The sequence below is a fragment of the Eptesicus fuscus genome, chromosome 4 (assembly GCF_027574615.1).
Source record: "Eptesicus fuscus isolate TK198812 chromosome 4, DD_ASM_mEF_20220401, whole genome shotgun sequence".
Taxonomy (NCBI): Eukaryota; Metazoa; Chordata; class Mammalia; order Chiroptera; family Vespertilionidae; genus Eptesicus; species Eptesicus fuscus.
Genome location: NC_072476.1, coordinates 34,537,380 through 34,560,104, shown reverse-complemented (window position 1 = coordinate 34,560,104; position 22,725 = coordinate 34,537,380). Strand labels below are relative to the sequence as shown.

The window sequence follows — 22,725 nt, the reverse complement described above, 5'->3', positions numbered from 1 at the left end:
ACTGATTTTGAGAATAGATGTATCAATGGAATTTCTTTGTTGTGTTATTTTATATCAATGTTGCTAAGTGCTAAAAGTACAGTGTTTTAGACACACTAGGCATCCACAAGATTTCAGATGTACTTCCAGGTATATATATTTGTCTCTCCTTTGTCAATATTCCACATATTAAGTCATAATTACATATAACTAAGCAATTATGTTCATGTTACCCTGAAGTCTTTTACTTTAGATTCAATAGTATTTTGTGTCTTTACATGTTTAGAAGGGTTTTGGATTTCTGTTCACAAGAAGTAAAAATCCTGTGACAGCTCAATAAAGTTAAAATAAGGCACAAAGCCCTGCCCTTTAGTTTTTGTGAACTGTTGCATTCAGAATGTGCAGGACAAATGTTCCAGTTAACAATTGGGCCATTGTAATTCTTCAAATGACTTTTAACCATAAAGTCATCTGTTTTTAAAGACCAAGAGGATGAGTTAGAGGAAAAATAAAGACCCTTTAAATTTTATAGAGAGTAATATATATTCAGATAGATAAAATGGCCTGTGTAGACTTTTCTTTTTTTTTTTTTTTTATCCATGTACTATGATATCCTGACATAAATCTATTTTCATTTTCAGGGAATTTCTGTACTTTTTCTTATACTTAGTAGAATGAATCATTGTTTTGCCTTTTTTTTTTTCTGTTTTAGATTCAGCTAGGTCAAGAATTACCGCCATTCCAAAAGAACACAACTGACTTTGATCGGCAGTTTAAGTGGCTTCATGCTTCACAAGCTGGCAAAGGCCGTGTTCTACGCACGGATGATGCACCATTTATTCTTTACTGACCATAGAGACACTTGAGCTGATGTTCTTAGTTGCAATATCTGCTGGCCTTGTATTTACTGTAAGGGCATGATGCTTGAGTACTGGCAGGAGCAAAACAATTTACAGGGAGGCTGTGTTTCCTCAGACAAGCTGTAAGGCTAACTGGGAGAAATACCCATCTGGGACTCGGACAGACAAGGGCTTGAATCCTAACTCTGCCATTGACGGACTGCTAACACATTGCTGATGACCAATGAATATCATTGGGTCTTATGTGACTTTAAATATAAAGGACACAGCAGAGTGCCTGACCCATAGTATATATTCAGTAAATGGTTACCATAATTATTTTTAATTGTACAGTGGCAAAGTCTTTGCTCCCGAGGAGACATATATGCAAAGTCTTTGCTCCCGAGTCTCCTAGTATGGGATTTGCTGTGGGCAGAAGGCTGTATGAAGGAAGATCCAGGCACATGTCACATGACCCGAGTAAACTGGTTTTAAGCCAGTTCTGTCCTCCCTAGTAACAGTGTAGTCATATCTGCTTCCCAGCCCTCAGAGACCAGGGCTGGAATGTTCTCAGACACAGGTTAGGAGCTAGATGGTTATCTATTCTCTGGCCAAGAAGAGGGGGATTCTTTCATTTATTACCAAAAGGCGTGTGGCAGATAGCCCTGTTGGGGTCTGAATCTTACAAAAATGCCATCTTGGAAGTGCCTTTTTAAAAAGATATAATTTATGTACTAATTAATCTAATTGTGCCTAGAGATTTTTTTTTATGGATTTCCTTTTCTAATTTTCACTACTTTGTCATTGAAAAATGGTAAACCAGGCACATTATGTCATTGTGCTCCAATTTGAGTAATAATTACTCATTGGCAATCAATGTATTATAAATAATATCAAACGAAGTGTTTTACTTTTTATTTTCTTGTACACTTTTGCCTGCTTGTTCCCCAAAAGATGTGGGAACAGCTGAGAGGAAAACACATAACCAAACTTACAAACTTATGTGCATGTATTCAGGGAGGTTAATAAAAGTGTTTCAAGGAACAGTGTGTAATCACAATTGAAAGACGTGCTTCTGTGCACTTCCTGGGATTATGATGATTGTTAATAAACTCATGTTTGTAAAAATAGCTCACACATTACTTATGATGAAATGAGTTTCAGGCCTGATGTATTAGTATCTACATCACCATACGAACTGCTTTTGCTTACTTATGGGTCCGTTTTCTTAGAAACTGTAGCCTGCTCATGCATTCCATGAAAAACCTAAAGTGTTGCTCTAACTAATAGGCTGGCAGTTATAAGTATGTGGTGAAATTGTAATTTCACTGTGGATTCTGTGTGAATATTGCTTTGCAATAATGGAAAACTCAAGTTGACCATTTGTAATTGAGTATCATATTAGTTTTATTAATGCATAAAGTTTTAAAGTTGAAATGTTTGGCAATGTGTTAAGAGCTACAAGCAATACCTTTAAAAATATTAGCTTGTTTTATGTAGAACAGGGTAATTGGAAGAGTTTTTAATACAATATGAGTAACTCACTGATCTTATAGCCTCATAAATTTGAATAAGATATATAATAATAATGTAGAAACAAGAAATTAATTCAAGACCTAATATTCAGAATCCACAGTGAAATTACAATTTCACCACATACTTATAACTACCAGCCTATTAGTTAGAGCAACACTTTAGGTTTTTCATGGAATGCATGAGCAGGCTACAGTTTCTAAGAAAACTGACCCATAAGTAAGCAAAAGCAGTTCATATGGTGATGTAGATACTAATACCTCACATCAGGCCTGAAACTCATTTCATCATAAATAATGTGTGAGCTAAAAGATGGAGATGAGGGAATAAATTAATACACAAAAAGTACTAGTGGATTGTAAGGAGAGACCTGGTTTGGTGCTGCAACCCCACCTAACATAGTGCCTTACAATGTGAGAAACAATGGAAGACCCTATTACTTTGCAAAGAGAGATTGAGCCTTCTCCTGCAATGTAGACTTTGTTAAAGGTCTCAGCTATCTCGTTTTCTTATGGTAGTTTACTCTCAAGATCTGCACGTACAGTGAATCCCAGGAGCAGAGGTCAATTCTCTGATCAGATATCTACCAGTATGCAGGCCCTATGGTGTATGTGGCCAGGGGCAATCAGCCAAAGCATGGAGGAGAGCACACGTCATTCTTTCAAGGCGCTTACAGTTCTAGAGATTTCAATGGCGGTACACTTCACTAAAGAGTAAATCTTCATGAAACATGGCCAAGTTTCCTTGAAGTATTTTTTAAAATGCTACTTTTTGTCAAGACCTAATATTCAGAACTTAATTTCTAAATAACACTAAAACTTTTCTTCTTACTATAAAAGATTGACAGTGATAAGAAAATAATAATTCTTTTATCACCTACATAATATTTCACTTTTTTATTTCAATCTTCACTATTTTCACCCACATTTCCTACCACTATTGCAGGAATGCTTTTGTTAGATAAAATTCTACTTGAAAATTCTAAAAAGCTCAGCTAGGGCCGAAACCGGTTTGGCTCAGTGGATAGAGCGTCGGCCTGCGGACTCAATGGTCCCGGGTTCGATTCCGGTCAAGGCATGTACCTTGGTTGCGGGCACATCCCCAGTGGGGGGTGTGCAGGAGGCAGCTGATCGATGTTTCTCTCTCATTGATGTTTCTAACTCTCTATCCCTCTCTCTTCTTCTCTGTAAAAAATCAATAAAATATATTAAATAAAAAGCTCAGCTAGGTCAATTTACTTTCAACGTATGAAGAAAGTTAAATTGTATCTCCTCAGATTCTTAGGAACCTGCTTGCTTCCTTTTTCCTGTAAAAGTCATCACTCTTTGTAAATGCTCACTGTTTCTTTAGACAATAATTCCAACAAAGATTTGGGGTCACAATTTAAATGAATCGTAGTGTAACTCAATTTGCACTTATTTTGCCAATTTATATAGACATGTCATTCAGAACATATAGAAGTGAATGCTGCTAATTTACAATTCCAGGTGAGAGATTTGAAATTAAGATAATGAAATGAGTCCGTTCAGAGACTTGTACTTACACAGGGCAAAGTGCCAGAGAGAGTGACTAAAACAAAATTTAGTACTAAAAGTTAAAGGAAAATAGGAAGTCTAGATTACTTGCATGTCTTGCTTTTTCATTTATTTGGGACTTGTTCTTCCAGCATTCCTTGTGATTTTTCACTTCTCTGTCTTAGCAGAGCAATGTGTATGTGGCAGCTTCCTGTGTATGCTCACTAGAACTGGATACTTTCTCTGGACTCTTACAGTTTCTTTTGTGTGGATTTGTTATAGATATAAACATTTTAAAAATTTCAAGTCCTGCCCTGGCCAGTGTGGGTCTGTGGTTAGAGTATCGACCCTGGGACCAAAGAGTCTCAGGTTCGATTCCCGGTCAAGGGCATGTACCTGGGTTGTGGATGCTTAGTGTGTCTAAAACACTGTACTTTTGGGGTGTCATGCTTCTAGCACTTAACAACATTGATATAAAATAACAAAGAAATTCCATTGATACATCTATTCTCAAAATCAGTTACCAAATACACAGTAGAGGGACAATTTATTGGCAAAAATTTGTAAGTAAAAATGTTACTGAATGCCCATATGTACCTCAAAGTTTTTTGTTAGGTCTTTCACTCATCCAGGCAATGAATTATTTATTGAGCATCTCCTTTGTGCTAAATTCTGAGACTGTATCAGTGAACAAAACAAACTTTCTCAGCTCAAAGAGGTTACATTACCGTGCTTGGCCTATTCCCCAAAGCCACACAAATATCTATTTGTAAATTGGCTAATAAAATTTTACCATTGCATTGCTTTGCTGTGAATCATAGCATAGCTGAGGTGTGAAAGGTGCTGAAAGAAAGCAGATGGACAGATGGAAGGTGAGAGAGGGGGGAGGAAAAGGAACAGTGTGAGGGCGGTAGTAAGGGAAGGGGAGAGGAAGGGAAAAGATGGAGATGAGGGAATCAAAAGGAGCAGACAGGAGGACAAAAGTGCACCCAACAAGCTTCTATGATTTAGCATCAGAACACCTGGGCTGCATCCCCACACTGCCTCTCCTAGAGGGCTGAGCTGGAGGAGATTACTTGCCCCCTGTAACTATGCCTTCCTCATCTTTAAAATGAGGATATGGCTGTGGTGAGGATCCCATAGATAATATATGGGAAAACACTGAAATTTATAAACTGCTTTAAAATGAAAGAGATTATTATCATTATTGATATATATATATATCAAAGAATGTAATTATGTATACTTTTTCAAATGATATACAAGCATTGCAACATTTCCTGTTTGTTCTAAGTAAAGAAAAAAGAATATATAGTGGGGCACATGCGGGAGGCTACCAGTCCATGTGTCTCTCTCACATCAGTCTCTCTCTCTCTCTCTCTCTCTCTCTCTCTCTCTCTCTCTCTCTCTCTCTCTCCTCCTCCTCCTCCTCCTCCTCCTCCTCCTCTTCTTCCTCCTCCTCCTCCTCTTCCTCCTCCTCCTCTCTCCCTCCCTTCTACTCTCTCTGAAAAGCAATAGGAAAAATATCCTTGGGAGACAAAAAGAAAAATTCAAGTCCCAATTTGCCTACCACCTGTGACATATCAACTCCTCACCGTTTCCTGTGTTTCCTTCATTTTCCTGCAGATTCTGTCTGTGAACGGCCTTGTCCCATTGGACATATTTCTGTTGCTGCCTCTTTGGGATCAATCTGGGTTATAGATTTTGAGGAAGGAAATCATGAGTTTTTCGCAAATGTCTTGTATTATAGTAGAACTAAACAATTGCTGACAGATGGCTTTTTTACATAACTGGATAGTGATTCACATTTCCAGGAAAATGTTTAATGCAGGACCCTGATTCAGCTTCAAAGCAGAATATATCTTGTGATTATTTTTAAAGTTTTGTTAAAACATTGGAATAGCCCTAGCCAGATTGGCTCAGTGGATAGAGTATTAGCCTGCGGACTGAAGGGTCTCAGGTTTGATTCTGGTCAAGGGCACTTGCTTGGTTGTGGGCTCGATCCCCAGTAGGGGGGTGCAGGAGGCAGCCAATCAATGATTCTCTCTCATCATTGATGTTTCTCTCTCTCTCTCGCTCCCCCTTCCTCTCTGAAATCAATAAAAATATATGGTTTTTTTTAAAAAAAAAAAAACACAAAAAAAAACATTGGCATAAATATAATTGCTTAGGTGGAAAGGTCCATATTTGCATGCACGTGAGCATTCTGACCAGGGCATGTTTTACATCTCTAAATCTCCTCACTTCACTTTGGGCTCTGAAATGGTCTCTGACTCATAATGATCTTGTGATTCCATAGCGATCAGGGGTTCTCCCAAGTGTGCTTCATTGTGGTTGAACTAGACAGTGACAGGCAGATGGCTTTCTGGAGCTACTGAGGTGGATTTCAAGGCCAATGTTTAATGCAGTGTCCTGAATTTAGATTTCAAGCAGAGTTTTAAAAATAGTTTAATTTAAGCCCTGGCCGGTGTTGCTCAGTTGGTTGGAGTGTAGTCCTGTACACCAAAAGGTGGCGGGTTCAACTCCCGGTCAGGGCACATACCCAGGTTGTGGTTGTGGGTTTGATCCCTGGTCAGAGCATGTGCAGACAGCAACCAATTGATGTCTCTCTCTCTCTCTCTCTCTCTCTCTCTCTCTCTCTCTCTCCAGTCAGTAAATAGTGGGGCTGGGGTCCAATCCAGGGTAGTCTAACCCCAAATCTTGTCCCCTTTCTAAAAAATATATATACATTTATTTTAATTGGAAAAAAAAAACATAGTCTGGATAGTAACTTCTTCAAAATTCAATTTGTATTGGCCTATTTGTATTGATTAAATTAAATGATGGCTAGATTTACCTTTCAGTTGATCCCATTGAAACAGAATAATAAAGTGACTTTGATGTTACTTACCCAACATGAAAATGAAATTAGCATTGTATTTACATTTTATTTCTATTCCAACACGCCCAAGAAAACCCAACGTGGATGGTTTGAGATTTCTGTTTTGTTTACCTATTCCTAATCCTTTGGTTTTTAGATTTGCTTGAAGCTGTAGAAGAAATCCTCCCCAGCCTCCCCGACAACTTGAGTGTTTGGGCGGTAAGAGATTCTGTTCCACGAGGCGTAAATTCACTCACAGAGAAACTGAGGACAGCATCTGACAAGCCGCTGCCACGCAGCCACCATGTTGTCTCGAACCTCAAGACTCCGTCTCTTTATATTTTCACCTCTGGAACAACAGGTATGACTCATTTTTTTTTTTTTTTTTCTTAATACCCAAAAAGAAAGCAACAGTGTTGGGCAAATTTCTGCCATGAGTGATGGCATTAACTTGAACTCGGTCTAACTTGAACCTGGCAAGTCACCACGTTCACTTTTGATAGCACCAAGGAAGGGCCAAGGACTGTCCCAAGACCTGACCAGCTTCTTTGGCAAGATCTTGGCTAGCTTCTCTGTTCCTTAGATTCCTGGTATACAAAATGGGGAGATTCCTTTAAATAGTTTCTAATCATCCTGCTGGATCAAAAAATCCCTTAGTCTACTTTAAAACAGTTTTATATATTCTTGTTTAAAATGTTAAATCCTTAAAACAATTCAGCTGTCGCTGCAATTTAAGCTCCTGTAGCTGGCTCTGCTGACTCTCCTAAGGTGACTGGAACATGTGACAAACAGGAAGTCTTGAAGGCATTGCAGGTTTGGGAGAAAATACAAAACAGAATCAAGTAACTAAACTCTCCCTTCTTTAGGTAAACAATAATAACATGCACACACCAAAAAAATAATAATAATAATTAAACTGCTTGAGAATTCAAAAGAAATGTTACACTTAATTGATTCTTAGGAAAAACCGAATAGTATTTCAGAGGCTAAAGAAGCTTTTGTAATTAGTTCGAAGATGACTGGGGGTTTGAATGAGACATATTAAAAATATACTGTTACTAATTTCTTTTGCACAGGTAGTATTGGAAGCAAAACTACGATTGCATAAGTTTTTTTTTACTTTTTTCTTCTTTCCTTTCCCTCCCTTTTCTTTGTTCCTTCCTTTCTTTTCCTACATTTTATTTTATTTCTACTTGGAACCTAAGAATGATCTCTTTCAAGTTAGAGAGTAGACTATATATTTTTACTATGTTTACAAGCTTTGATAAATGAACTGGAAAATGCTAGTATGTACCAATTTGTCAGTATAAATTCAGTCTGACTTGGACTTTGAAAGAGACAATGAAACTCTAGAAATGATCAACTTTGAAAAATTCCTGCAGAAGATTATTAACTGGTTTATCTTTATGCCCGTTTCTTGTGAAAAAATTGAAAGTGACTCTGGCCTTTAAACAATCTTCTCCACTGCTCCTCCCCTGCAGCCTCCTCCCCAGCCCAAAGAGAACAGCTTTTGTTCTTCAGGATTAAAACCAGCGTGTTTTATACATTTGCACAACAGGCTGAAAGCAAAAGCATTGCTATTTTTTCGTATGGTATTTATTTGTATTGAAATTATATAGCACAGAGGTGAAAATTTAAAAGTTTTAGAGTCTCCTTCACCAAACCAACTACACTGAGTACTTTTGTATCTTTCTTTATATAAACACCTCCATATGTCTAAATAGAATCAGCATCTTACTAGACACATAAATAGATACATACTAAAAAGCATCTACTGATTTTCCTCATGGGAGGATGAGGGTTTTGTCTTCTTTTATCACCACTCTCTTCCTCCGCTCATTTCTTTCTCTCGGGGGCCTGCACGTTCTCTCCCCACCATCACACTAATATTGTTTCACCATAAAAATTGACTCTATTAGTATCAGTATCATAACTTACTAAACACTATTTCTTGCTGAGCTCTACAGTGTAGCATAAGTATATTTCTTTCCTTTCACATAAAACTCCTTCCACCCTGAAATTAATCACTGTTTTTGTCTGCTAGCCTGGTTTCCTATACACATATAACTGGCTCATGCTCACCCCTTTGTCAAAAAGGTAACTCACCTTTGAAACTGAAAGGATAATCTGTATTTTATCAGCCCATGATCTTGGCCTTCTCTTTTCCAGAGCCTTCCTCACTCTACTTCAGTCTTGACCAGTTACTCTCTTACAGTCCTGCTTTCATTCTTCGCCGTATTCCCAGGAATTCCCTTCAACTCTGTTCTTTTTTTCTGACCCCCTAATTCTTAGATACTAAGTTTGTTTCCTGGTTTACTTTTCACTTTGTCATTGTCCTGCTTTCAGTAGCTGTCTGATAAAGAGTGTTTAGGAGGTAGGGTTGATCCTCACATGCCTGAAAATGTCTTCTTTTTTCTACCCTTACACTTGTTTTTATAGAAGCCAAATTAGAAATGATTTTTGTGCAGGGGTTTGAAGACATACTCTATTATCTTGTGACTCTCAGTATACATATTAAGAAGTCTTTTTCTTTCTGATTTCTTATTCTTTATATGCAAACTGGTATTCTTTTTCTTTCTTTTGGAGGATTTTTAGAATCTTTTATGAGTTTTCATTAGTCTATAACTAATAGACTAATTAGTTATAGGGGGACTGGTCTTATTCATCCTTTTTGCTGGGAAATTTGTAAACCTATTTAGTATAGAAACTCATGTCTTGCAATTCTAGTAGCTTGAAAAAAATGTTTAAGTCCTACTTCCCTTCTCTTTCCTTTTCTATTTCTGTTCTTTCTCCTCGTTCCCTCCTTCTAGTACATTTGCTTGTTTGTTTATTCTTTTATCTTTAGAACTCTAACATTTTGAAGATTGGCCCTCCTGGACTGAGTTATTAATTCTATTTTTTCTGTTTTCCTTCTCTTATCTTTTGATTTACTTTTTGAGAGATTTATCTTCTAACCCTATTGTTCTCTTAATATTCCTTTTTTGGCTATTTTTGTATTGATATTTTATATCCTCATATCTCTTGGAATGTTAATTATAATAACTTTTTGAAAACTTACCCTCTTTACCTTGTCTTCATTTTCTTCATCATCCTTTTGTTTTGGGTTTGTATTGGTCTCTAACCTTTACCATAGAGAATTTCCTCAAATATCTGGTGACTTTTGACTGACAGTTAATACTTAAAGTACAGACATCAGAACACACAAAAAACATAGCACATGCTGACTAGATGAGCTCTGTGTGCCTGGTGGGACCTGTAGACTGGGTGGTTTCATTGTCCAGGACACTTTGTTGGGGGATTTATGACTGTCAGTGTCCTAGCTTTTACTGTGGGCTATTCAGATTCCTCAGACAAGGATCTGGAAGGATAAAACTAGGTAAGGGTCAAAAGGGAGCTGGAGGTGTATGCAGACTTTCCCTTCTTCCCCCTATTTGTCCAGTCTCTCTCTTTCCTGCTGTTTCCAGAGTTACCTTTTCCAGAGAATAAATCTCAGATCATCTACCAGTGTGAAGGAAGCAATCTGGGACTGTAATTTTATTTTATTTTATTGAATTTTAAAACCAATATCAAAAGCATATATTGACATTCTTGCACAATTAGTTTGGGAATGACCTATTATACAGGGAAAGTTATTCGAATATCTTTTTTTAGCTCAAAGTCCTGAGCACCATGAGGTCTTATTGAGGCCAGAACAGAGCAACATACAAAATTAGGCATACAGATAATGTCATGCTTTATGAATACAAAGCTATCAAAGAATGTAACAAAATCACATTGAGCCTCAGTAAGGATTTAATTGATTTTTTTAATAAAAAGCCTTTCTCTTTCTCTCTTTCTAATATAAACTGACTAGAGGCCTGGTGCACGAATTTATGCACCAGTGGGGTCCCTCGGCCTGGCCTGCAGGATCGGGCCAAAACCAGCTCTCCAACATCCCCTGGAGGGGTCCCGGATTGTGAGAGGGCACAGGTGCACAATCAGGGCCAGGGAGGGATGTGGGAGGTTGACCAGCTGGGGAGGAACCAGGGGAGGGCTCCAGGGCATGTCCGGCCTGTCTCACTCAGTCTTGATCGGCTGGACCCCAGCAGCAAGCTAACCACCAGTTGGAGCACCTGCCCCCTAGTGGTCAGTGCACATTATAGCGAGTGGTTGAGCAGCCTTCGCATATCATTAGCATATTACACTTTGATTGGTTGAACGGACAACCAGATGACCAGATACTTAGCCTGTTAGGCTTTTATTATATGGGATGTTTTACAACTCAAACCCAGAACTGAATTAAATGATTATAATGGTAATAAATATGAGAATTTACATCAATCAGTATGTCACCTAATATCATAAAAATCATTAGATTTTTCACAAAAAAATAAATGTATACTATTGATAATGAAGAAAGTGTTGGTGCAAGTTAGGAAGTGATGTAGCAAGTCAGGATTTAAAAAGTTACATGATGGGAGTAGAGTCTGCTCACAGGCCCTTTCCGTAGGTTATAAGGGAGCCCTTTGGATGATATTGAATATTTCCTTACCACTCTTATTGCTGCCAAGTCCTGTTTGCCCAGGACCATGAAAATATTATATTCTGGGACCCAGGAACAAATCCAGAGTGTATTTGACTAAGAAAAGAATTAAGATCAGTTTTCATACCATTAACGTCTGTGGGACCTACGACATTATGTGGTATCTTGATGAACAAGAGGTAAGGTTTATGTATATAGATTCTGTGTCAATGTAATTGCTTCATACACAGAATTTCTATAAAGCTCCCTGTTTATAGTTCCATAATAATCTTCTGTCCCATGAGGTACATGGTAAGCAACTTTCTGAGCCTCTTTTGGGGTTCTGTGGGGGCTAATCAGCTTTTTTCAAGGCTTCACCTCAGTTCTCAGCTTCTTGAGTGGATGGTGTCAGTGATCCATCTGCTTTCCTACTTCTTGTTGCTGTCATCTCTAATTCCCTTCTTTGTGCCTCTATGTTGGCCTTGGTTAGGTAGCCTCAAGGATGTCTAGGAGAGACCATACTTCATTCCTATTACAGATGTATGTTTTTTCTTTTCTCCCAGGTCTACCAAAAGCAGCTGTGATTACCCAGATGCAGGCTTTAAAGGGTGCTGCTGGATTGGGGGCTTTTGGTTGTACTAGTGATGACATCATTTATATAACCCTTCCTCTGTATCATAGTTCTGGAGCTATCCTGGGAATTGGTGGATGTATTGAGTTAGGTAAGTTGTTATTTTCTGTATGATACATTTTCAAAATGCCTAATAATTAGAACTTGTATTTTTAAATTTTGAAACTCTACCAGTAGAATTCAGAATGATTGTGTGCATATTATGCAATTATACCATTTAATAATTTATACAATTTATTAAAAGTACACAATTTCATGATATGCTCAGTGTATTCCTGAAGTGGAAAGGGTAGTGCCCTAGGGGTTTGGCCGTGCGGATGGAGCTGGCTGTTCACTGGGCTTTCTTTTCCACGGGGTCGCTCATTCTTTAATAGTCTACCTGGCCTCCTTAAATGGTGGTAGAAACCTTTCAAGAGAGTGAATGTGGAAGTTGCACAGCTCTTAGGGCTTATCCTTAGAAGTCACATAGATCATTTCACTTGCATTTTGTTGATCAAAGCAAGTCACAAGCCAATCTGGTTTCAGAAACTGAAGGGTTGGGAAATAGACCCTGTCTCAGGAAGGGAGGCATGACAAACTTACACTGGAAAGGTAAGTGCATAGTAAGCATTGCTGAGGCTGTCTTCACCAGCAGTGTGCCCCACACGCCAAATAAGTCAGTTGGTGGTGCTTGTGACACAGTAGATCCCACTCATAAACATGCTGAGGTTATGTGTCTGTTACCAGCTCGTCCTGAAATTATATATAAACTAGAGGCCCGGTGCACAAATTCGTGCATGGGTGGGGTTCCTCGAGGTGGCCTGTGGGGATTGGGCCCCAGCTCATGCCCCCAGGCTCGCAGCCCCAAAGCCCCGCCTGGTGCCCCACCCTCACCTGCTCCACCATCCTGCCTGCAGAGAGATCGATCAGGGCAGGACCCTCTGCAGAGCTCCCTCAGTGCCTGGGAGCTGGGCGGCAGCCCCGCCCCCCGCCGTCACCTCTGGTCACCATCTGTGGGGCAAACGGTGGGGCCATCAGTCCCCCGCTCGCACCCACCTTGGCCTGGCACCACCCGCTCACCTGCTCCACCATCCCGCTGCGGTCCCACTCTCGTCAGGGACCATTGGGGCCCACAGTGCCTCCACTGCTGCCCGCTGCCAGTGCCACCTCACTGATGTCCGCCATGTTCCGCGCTTCCCCCTGGTGGTCAGCACACGTCATAGCAAGTGGTTGAATTCCTGGTCTCCCAGTCGAACTCCCAGTGCAATGACCACCCAAGGGGACAATTTGCATATTAGGCTTTTATTATGTAGGATAGAGATCATTTACCACTGTTTACATGTCTAAAATACTATAAAGTAACTTCGTAGAGTAGCATATTTAGAATAGGATCAATGTCCACAGTAAGTAAAGATGAAGGTCAAATCATTAGAGCTTTCCTTTTGGACATATTCATGTGACCTACAGTGTCGCTAAAGTTAGGTTCTGCAGTCATCAGTGAACTTTTTATTGGAGCTGTCTTACTAGCCCCCTTACCCTCAATCTCAAGATATGGACTGTAAGATTAATGTTTTCAAATGAGCTTGATATAAATGGCCACTGCTGGATTATAAAATCCCTTGAACTTTTTACGTAGTACCCTTTTTTGCCTCTTCTCATAGGAGCTACTTGTGTATTAAAGAAGAAATTCTCAGCAAGCCAGTTTTGGAATGACTGCAAAAAGTATAATGTGACTGTGTTTCAGTATATTGGAGAAATTTGTCGTTACCTTTGCAAACAACCTAAGGTAAGAGTAATCATTCTCATGGAGAAGAAGTAAATCCAGAAAGAAAAGTATTGAGAGAAAACGTAATTTTTGTTTGTTATACTCTATCTTCTTCCAGAACATAGTTTAGCTGACTTACACAGATAAAATAACTTAACCCAAGATAAAATGAATACAAAACAAATCAGAAAAAAATAAAAAGGAGAGTTATGGAGGAGTGTACTATTAATGTGCTCTATATTGTGGCAGAAAAGACAGACTTGCAATCCAGTTCACTTCATGTTTAGACTGATGGCAATCTCCGTGTACATAGCATAAATCTGATTATGAAAAGAGATGCATGCTATGTTTACAGAAAGCAATTATTCCAAGGTTGAATTAAATAATCTTTCTAAATGCTGTTTAAAAAAACACAACTAACAACACTGATTTTACTTGTTTTTCTATTTTTGTTTTATTTTGAATAAGTGATTATATTAGAATATCTTTTTGTTTGGTTTTGCTTTAAATGTAAAAAAGAAATTTTGCTTTGGCTTACACTTCTCTTCCCACGTAAAGCAATCATTCCCACAGAGTTTTGATAAAATGCCCCCTTCTGAAAGTAAACAGGCAGAGAATTGCAACAGCCTGAATTTTGTCTTTATTAATTTGTTTGCTTTGTTGCCTTCAGGAGTTAGTTTTATTTTCCTGGTCTCATCTGTATTTCAAGATGCTTATTTTTTACCAGTCTGAATTTCTAAACATTTTTGAGGATACAAAGAAGTGACTCAGTAATCAAGTCAACACCATCCCTTGAAGAATGGTGACAGAGAATGCTTCCCCTTAGAGACAGCCTGCCCTGTGCTGTGCCTCTGAGAAACTCCCTTCCCAGACCAGGGCATTTCTCCCTCATCATCTTTGCCATCATCACCCCAGTTTAAGGCATGGAAGGCGGACTGAGATGTCCTCTCTGGTCAGCTAAAATAAGGAATCCTTCCTTTACCCACAGCACAGCTGAAATGAGATTGCAGGCATTTAAATAAAACTTTATTAAAGATATGGGATTGTACAAGGGACACAAACACAGAAAAAAATGTGACACTGGATAATCTTATTTACAAAAGGCTTTTATTTACCTTAAGCTTGGAGTTTACTAGGGACAGACCTCCTGTCTAGCTCCTGACCTACCTCCTTCTGGCAGAAGCCTCCTATCTTACTCCTTTTGTTTGGTCAGGAGTGCTTAGGCAGCTATGGATTTCCTGGAGCCATAGCTAAGACAGGGAGTCCCAGAGGAATGTTTTAGGTGGTTTTTTACCTTTATTCTCTCCAGGGAGACTGCCATTATCAGGATTGTGATCTTACCTGAAGAGCCCCAATGGAAGAATTATAATGCCACAACCTGGCATATTTTCTCTTCTAGTTTTCATTATACTCTTTGGTAATATGATCTCTGGATTGAGTTAATTTAAGGAATTAATGTCCTGCAGTAAGATAAAAGCCATAGGACATAGTAGGCACTATCTAATGAACGCCCCCAGGGCCTTTCCAAGTGTTCCCCCAGGCACTCCAATTTCCTCTCATCCTTTAATAGAAACATTAGCTTTTGCAAGGTCCTTTGCTCACTAAGTAGTTATTGAATGGTCGAATACATGCATTTATTATTGTCCTAAAGTTTTACCGTCTTGTATAATGCTGCAATTAGTATCTTCATGCAATATAGTCAGTACAAGGGTCTCCAGAAGCGAAAGTAGTCAGCAGACATGGATATTTTGGTGATTTTTATGGAATATTTCCAGATTGCATTTCAAAGTGGTTGAAGTGAATCTAAACAATGTGGAAATATGCCTATTGCACAGTCTTTTATCAGTACTGGGGGCAGCAAAAATAGTATGCTAGAGAACTCAGCCCTCCCTGAAGCTTCCTCAAAAGTGTCTGAAGGAAGGAAAAGGGGAAATAAGCCAGTCCTGATGGCCCACCCTTTCAAATAGGGTGGATAAAGCCCAGTTTGCTTGTGCTTCTTAATAATAGTTTATTTTAACAAAGAATGCCTTGGGTTGTTGCTTTTTTAATGGGGAAAAGATTATTTAACTTTAATTTTATAGGCTAGAAATAATCATATATTTAATTTCTTTATTAAGATTACTGGCAAGGTATGATAGTGTTAATAAAGATATTAATAGTTTGTCATATTTTCTATAAATCTTTTTCAAGGTGTTTTCCTTTGAATTTTTTATGAAATGAAATATCTCTTTTACCTCTTTACAGTTGTAATGCACAAATTTTGAGGAAATGAGATAATTTAGAGAACTGAGAATTGAAAAAGAATTCCTGATTGCTTTAGTTAATTAGATATTTTAATTCTTAGATAAGTTATTTGAAGGAAAGACGGTATTTGTGAAATAATCTCTAAGCACTCACTTGTAGGCAGGAGCAAGGGAAATAAATATAGCTTTGCCCAAAGGAAAGCTTAATCGTTTTCCTGTGCAGAGATGCATTGTATTCCTAATCTCTTTGTTGGGCTCACACAGAACAAGTACAAGCAGTTCTTGGCATTAAAGTTTAGGCCAAGGAGAGTCTTCTGTTATGACATCTTATCCTTTCAAGAACTTGCTTTTTGCTGTCCAGTATTCATTCCTTTCTATGAGCTTCTGGGAAGGGGTCGTGCCTACTGTGCAACTAGAACAGCAGTGGATTCGGGTAGGGCCAGAGAGTGAACGAGAGATGTGGTCCACACCCTCGATGAATTAAAATCGGATGTCTCATAAGCCATGCTTTGAAGTACCATAGACACTCATTTAAAATAAATGCTTAAGTAAAAGAAAGCAAAACCACACATTCTCTGAATAGATCCAGATTTGTTGTGAATGTCAGGGTAAGTAATATATTCCAAAGGAGATTTACCTGCAAGGAAAATCAGTCTGAGTTGAGTGTTTATATATATATAGTAGATGCATAAAAATGCCCTAGGATTGGCTTTCCTTGGCAAAAATGTTTATCCACCCCACACCCAATCCCGACTTTTTTCTCTTTTTCAAAGCTCCAGTTGCAAAAGTTCCTTTGGCATAAACATTTGGCATGTTTATGCCAAACTGGTGGCAGCAGCACTGTTCTTTAAAAAAAAAAAAAAAAAGCCAAGGTACTGGCTCCTCTTATTCACGGAGCAGTGAGGTAATTATTCTCTTCCCCTGAGACTAGGAGAGCAATTGTTTCCAACCTTCATATATATATATATATATATATATATGTATGTATGTATATACATACACACACACACATACACACACACTAGAGGCCCAGTGCACAGATTTGTGCACCGGTGAGGTCCCTCAGCTTGGCCTGTGGGGATCAGGCCGAAACCGGCTCTCCGACATCCCCCAAGGGGTCCCAGATTGCGGGGGCCAAGGGACCCCACCAGTGCCCGAATCTGTGCACCAGACCTCTAGTATGCATATAAGACCATTGGTTAATCTCCTCCCACCCTCCCCCCTTCCCTCTGAGATTCATCATTCTGTTCCATGTTTCCATGCCTGTGGTTTCTGCTCCTGCATTGAGCGTCTGCCCCCAGGTGGTTAATGCATGTCATAGCTACTGAATGGTTGGCCAGTCACTTAGGATTTTATATATATAGATACGCACACACACGTTCTTATTGATTTCAGAGAGGAAGGGAAAGGGAGAGAGAGAGAGAGAGAGAGAGATCAATGATGAGAGAGAATTATTGATGGGCTGCCTCCTGCACACCCACACCAGGAATCAAACTGTGACCTCCTGGTTCATAGATAGATGCTCAACCACTGAGCTACACTGGCCAGGCGAATTCTTTCCAACCTTTCAATCTCCCAAGTTTTCTATGTTTCTGAAGCAGCACAATACAATTTCTGATTGCATCTAATATATATATTTTTAAGATTAACGCTGCATTTAATATGATAGGTGAGGAACATGGTAAAACTCTAGATGTCAGTATCTGGGGAACTTTTGCTATAGAGTATATCTTATTTAAATAATTCTTAAGGAAGTCGGTAGTAAACCGTACTTACATCCGGATATATCTAGGGATAGAGTCATATATGTCACTCATGTCATTCAAGTAATATTGTTGGTTTGAGTATGCGGGGTGGGGCACACAGGCAAATAAGACCCCTTTTCTCATGAAACTGACACTCTAGTTTGGGGAGAGAGAAAATAAACCAGCAAAGATATGAAGAAAACTCATTGCAATGACAAGTATGGAGAAATGAAACAGGTTGAGATGCTAGAGAATGATGAGTGGTGGGAGTGGGACATTGCTAATTAGATGGAGTGGTCAGGGAAGACTTCACTGAGTGGTCACTTATGAGATGAGGAACTGATAGGACGGGTAGGATCCAGCTGGAAAAGCTGGGGGACTGCAGTCCTCACAGAATGAACTAAAAACTAAGAGACCCGTACAGGACCCAGCCTGAATGTTTGAAGAGAAGAAGAATGGCTGGCCCATTCATGAACCAGATCTTATAGGGCTCGGAGGATCATAGAGAGGAATTTGGATTTTACTTCCATCAGAGCATTTGAGAAAAGATAAAAGCAAATTGTAAAAAGCTGTACCAATTTGGATCTGTTTTGAAGGAAAGATGGCAGGACATGTTAGTTCAGGGATAGGGAGTGAAGGAATGGATAAAATCAGGAATAGAGTCCAGAGTTTTGGTTCAAACATCTAGTTAAATTGTGAACCATTTGAAGAAACAAGGAAAACAGATTTGAGGAGTGAAATTCAGTTTATTTTGGACCTGTTACGTTTGGTATGTTAATAAGGCACCCATGTGAGGAAGTAAAAAAGGATGTACAAATCTGGACCCCAGAGAGTATAGTGCGGGCAGGGTCTAATTAAAAAAAATCACGCATATGTGTGAAGCCTACTTTTCAAGTTAATATCATACTTTATCATTTAGGCTATAGACAGGGTGTCCCATAAAAATGTATACACACTTTAACAGCTGATAGCTCCATGTTGAAATGAAGTGTATTTTAATAAACACTGCCTTTATAATTATTCAAAGTGTGTGTATACATTTTTGGGGACACCCTATACGTATTTTCTGTAAATTATATCCCTTTTTTTTATATTCTGTTTTCTTAAAATCTGAGAGATTCTCGGGGACCAGAAAGGATCCTTATGAGTCTGGATTATTCCGTTACGGCGCATTAAAACTTTGACAAAATGGGCCCCGCCGGAGACAGACTGACCACAATGGCAGGGCCTTCTCCCAGGAGACTCAGAAGGTGGTTTCATCTTAGTGAATATGCCGAAATTGAAGATAGTCTTCATCCTGACAGGCTCACAACCCCATCTAGTCAGTGCTTGTCTTTAGAATTGACTCACATAAACCAGGCTCAAAAATAAATTGTCTCCATGGCTCGATATTTCTCATCTCTAATGTTAGAGAGCCCAGGACTCCACAATCACACATTTTCTCTCTTCTCTCTTCCCTCCTTCCCTGAACATGTTCCTGGCTGCAAATACCTTCCACAACTTAACTCAAGTTTTCATCTCCAGGCCTGTCTTCTCTCTTGATGTCAAGTTGTAGATGCCTGGATTCCCACTTAATCGCTTCACTTAGAAATCTAATTGACATCTTCTGTCAAAAATGGCGAGAGCCTAACTTTTTACCACCTCCATTAAAATGTACTCCTTGACACCTTGACCTTCTCAGTTAATGACAACTCCATCCTTCCATGTACTCAGTCACAAAATCTCTGGGATTCCCTTGAAATTTCTTTTTTCTCACACCCCTGTCTAATCCATGAGCAAACCTTGCAAATCCTACTTTCAAATATATCCACAGTCAAACCTCACTTTACCACCTACCTGCTACTCTCATCTAAGTCAGCACTACTTCCTGCCTCAGATTTTAGCAATAGCCTCTTCCGTATTCCACGTTTGGAATAGTAGTTGATATGATTCTATTAAAGTGTAAGTCAGATTATGTTACTTCACTACCCAGTTCCCTCAGACTTTTTACTTGAAAGAAAATCCCAATTCCCTTAGCATGGACCACACGCTCTAAGTAATCTGCTCCCCTGCTGGGACCTCCCCTGACCCCCCGCCCCGCCCCCACCCCACTCTAACCCCCCACACACACTCTACTCCTTGTTCACGCTGCTGCGCCCTCACCACCCTCCTTGCTTTCCCTTCAATGCACCGGGACTGTCAGTTTCACCCCATTGAACATTCCCCCAGACATTTGTGTGGCTCACCCTCTAACCCTCCTAGCAAGTGCCTTGTCTGGCCACAACCCTCATTGATGTCTGGTATGGTCACCTCACCCACTCAGATGGACCCCAAACGCTACATTTGTTCTGCTGATGCCACCAGGGGAATATGAACAGGCTTACTGCTCACGTGACAGGGCTTTCTGGGGAAGGCAGGGTGGGATCCCAAGCATGTCCAAAAATGCCTTGAAAGAGACTGGTTCAGCTTTCATTGTGATGAGCAGGCAGCGCTGGGGCGAGGGGTCCTGTGCATTCAGAACTGCTTGTGTGCTTTGTGGCACCAACGGGAGGAGGACGGGGCTTTCCCGTTAGCGTGCCAGATGTGGGCAGAGAGGAAAGGGGACTGACGGGTGTGGCTGGAAAGTCATCAGTAGTCACACATCGAGAACGGAGTCAGACTCTTCACCACAATGCGTGTCTCCTTGTCTTCTTTCACGGCTTTATTTTTCCTCATGTAAGTTATTAGCCCATTACACATTACCCCTACGTTACCCCCACACACTGTAAGTTTCAGGAAAGCAGAGAGTTCATGTTTTTTTCTCTATATAATTGTATCCTCAGTACCGACAGTGGTGTCTGGCATATAGTAGGTGCTCAATGAAAATTCGTAGAATTATATTTTAGAAATCGAAGTGCTCTAACAAGCCCAGCTGCTGGGAGACTCTTGTGCTCAGGGCAAACCCAATCTTTCCCTAGTCCTAGACCTGCAAGGGAAGTCGGTTATAAGCAGGAAGTCGGAGTTCCTGGGGAGGACAGAAGCAAAGAGGGAGTTTAGATCTATCAGAGTTGCATCATCGCATGGAGGGAGCCAGGCCATTGCTGCATCCAGCTCACAGCTCATGGGCACCTGCACCTTCAGAACATTTCATTCATGAATCGTGGTTGGGGCTCAGGTGACCCTTTTCCTGGGTTTCCAGGGAAGAGCAAGCTCCCTCGGAGTCTACAGTGTGTGGTGGTTGTTTTTTCAGGTGAGTCAGCACAGCCATTCAGATTAGAGGCCAGGGCTGCTCTCTCTCTTTCGAAGGCAACTTTGAAATGTCTCTGGTCTGAAGCATTGTTTTCCTTCCACTCTCAGCCCTCCCCAGGGCTGCCAGGAGAGAAAGCGCCTGTTCAGAATACGTGGTCTGTAAACGGCAATACCATTACTATTACAGCTAGAAAATGAGCGTGAGATAAGCCCACAGTGTGCTTGCTTTTTGCTGTTAACACTTGAGGTCACAGAGGTCTTTTCAAACTCTTATTTATGCCTTAAGATGATTTGTGAACCGATGGCTGTCATCTCTGAAACCACGGCCTGCCCAGACCCAGGCTGCAGAGGCAGCATGACAGAGACTCTCAGGGGACACCGGGGCCCGCACTGGCTTAGCCTGGCAGGCTTCTCATTTTATGTCCTGGGCCCCCACCCTCTCTCCAAAGAGGCCCCCACCCTCTCCCACGACCATGCCTTTCCGGCTTCAGTATAAGAAATCCTGCTATTTTGTATGGGGGAGGGGTGCCCCAGGATTCTCTGATACCCTATTTGTATTTAATGTTATTTTGTATCTATTCTGTAATACCTACTTGGCTTGCTATCAATATGTTTTTGATGCATATTAGTGTCTGTGAAGGAAGCGAACTGTTGGAATGTGTAGTTACTGTTATGGGATATGTTGGTGTGCGTATGTAATTATCAGTGAGTTTCTATTTAATGTAAGAGGTCTTACATTAAATAGAATCAAGATGAAAGAATTATAATCCCTAACATATGTTGTTAGTATATTTTAGATGATCCTTTAGGAATTAGATCATACATTTGTTTTGGGCATTAAGCAGCTAGTTTTCCAGGGTTGAAGGTAGAAATGATTTGCCCCTTTGTTTTCACTATGAATTTATGTTTCTTTTCTGTCTTTCCATCTGTTAACAAACAGTACAGTCTTTGTTTACTGAGAAATCAAAGTTGATACAAAATTACCTGTATTTAAACAACTTCCGGGAGTTTCAACTTCTCATAGACATAGAAAGAGGCCATTCAGCTTGATGTTGTTATAGATTCTATGAGTGGGAATAAGCACATATTCTGGAAGAAAGAGACTTTGTTTCTAGCAGGGCATTGTTAGAGGCCTGCTATCTCTGGCCACTGAATGAAGAAATCTGTGACACAGTAGGAGGTAACTATAGGTCAATCGCTGCATCACATATAACTGGTCAACAGGTCCCAAAAAAGGTTTTGAAGAAACAAGAGCCTTAGTTCAAATCAGTATGACTCTTTTACTGGTACTGTCACATCAATTTGATACATGGCAGGCACTGAAAGCCAGAAGGAAACTGGTCTGCTGAAATCCAAAATTTGGGGGCAATATTAAAACCCCTGACCCATTCAGCAAATTCTCTTTTAAATTCTACTAGTAAATGGGATTTTAAATGGCTGAAGATAAAATTAGTACTTTCGCCCTAACCGGTTTGGCTCAGTGGATAGAGCATTGGCCTGCGGACTGAAGGGTCCCAGGTTCGATTCCGGTCGAGGGCATGTGCCTTGGTTGCAGGCCTATCCCCAGTGGGGGTGTGCAGGAGGCAGCTGATTGATGTTTCTCTTTCATCGATGTTTCTAACTCTCTATCCCTCTCCCTTCTTCTCTGTAAAAAAGCAATAAAATATTTTTTAAAAATTAGTACCTTCTATCTATCTATATATAAAAGCCTAATATGCTAATTGTCCCTCCTACTGTTCGGCCATTCAACCAGTTGCTATGGCTCACACTGACCAGCAGGAGGCAGATGTTCCGACCGGTAGGTTAGCTTGCTGCTGGGGTCTGGCCAATCGGGACTGGGCTAGACAGGCTGGACAAAACCTGGAGCTCTCCTGCGGTCCCTCCCAGGCCCTGTCCTGCAGGGATCAGGCTGAAACTGGCTCTCTGACA

The 22,725-nt window shown here is 40.1% G+C and overlaps 1 protein-coding gene across 1 annotated transcript in view; it reads left to right on the top strand.

Moving 5' to 3' along the window:
- SLC27A6 (solute carrier family 27 member 6) overlaps positions 1–22,725 on the top strand; it is a 51,367-nt gene that overhangs the window by 5,785 nt on the left and 22,857 nt on the right. Inside the window, exons 2-4 of the mRNA XM_054714935.1 lie at positions 6,883–7,086; positions 11,790–11,948; positions 13,498–13,622. Coding sequence (XP_054570910.1) covers positions 6,883–7,086; positions 11,790–11,948; positions 13,498–13,622 — 488 coding nt within the window. The remainder of the gene's footprint in view (positions 1–6,882; positions 7,087–11,789; positions 11,949–13,497; positions 13,623–22,725) is intronic.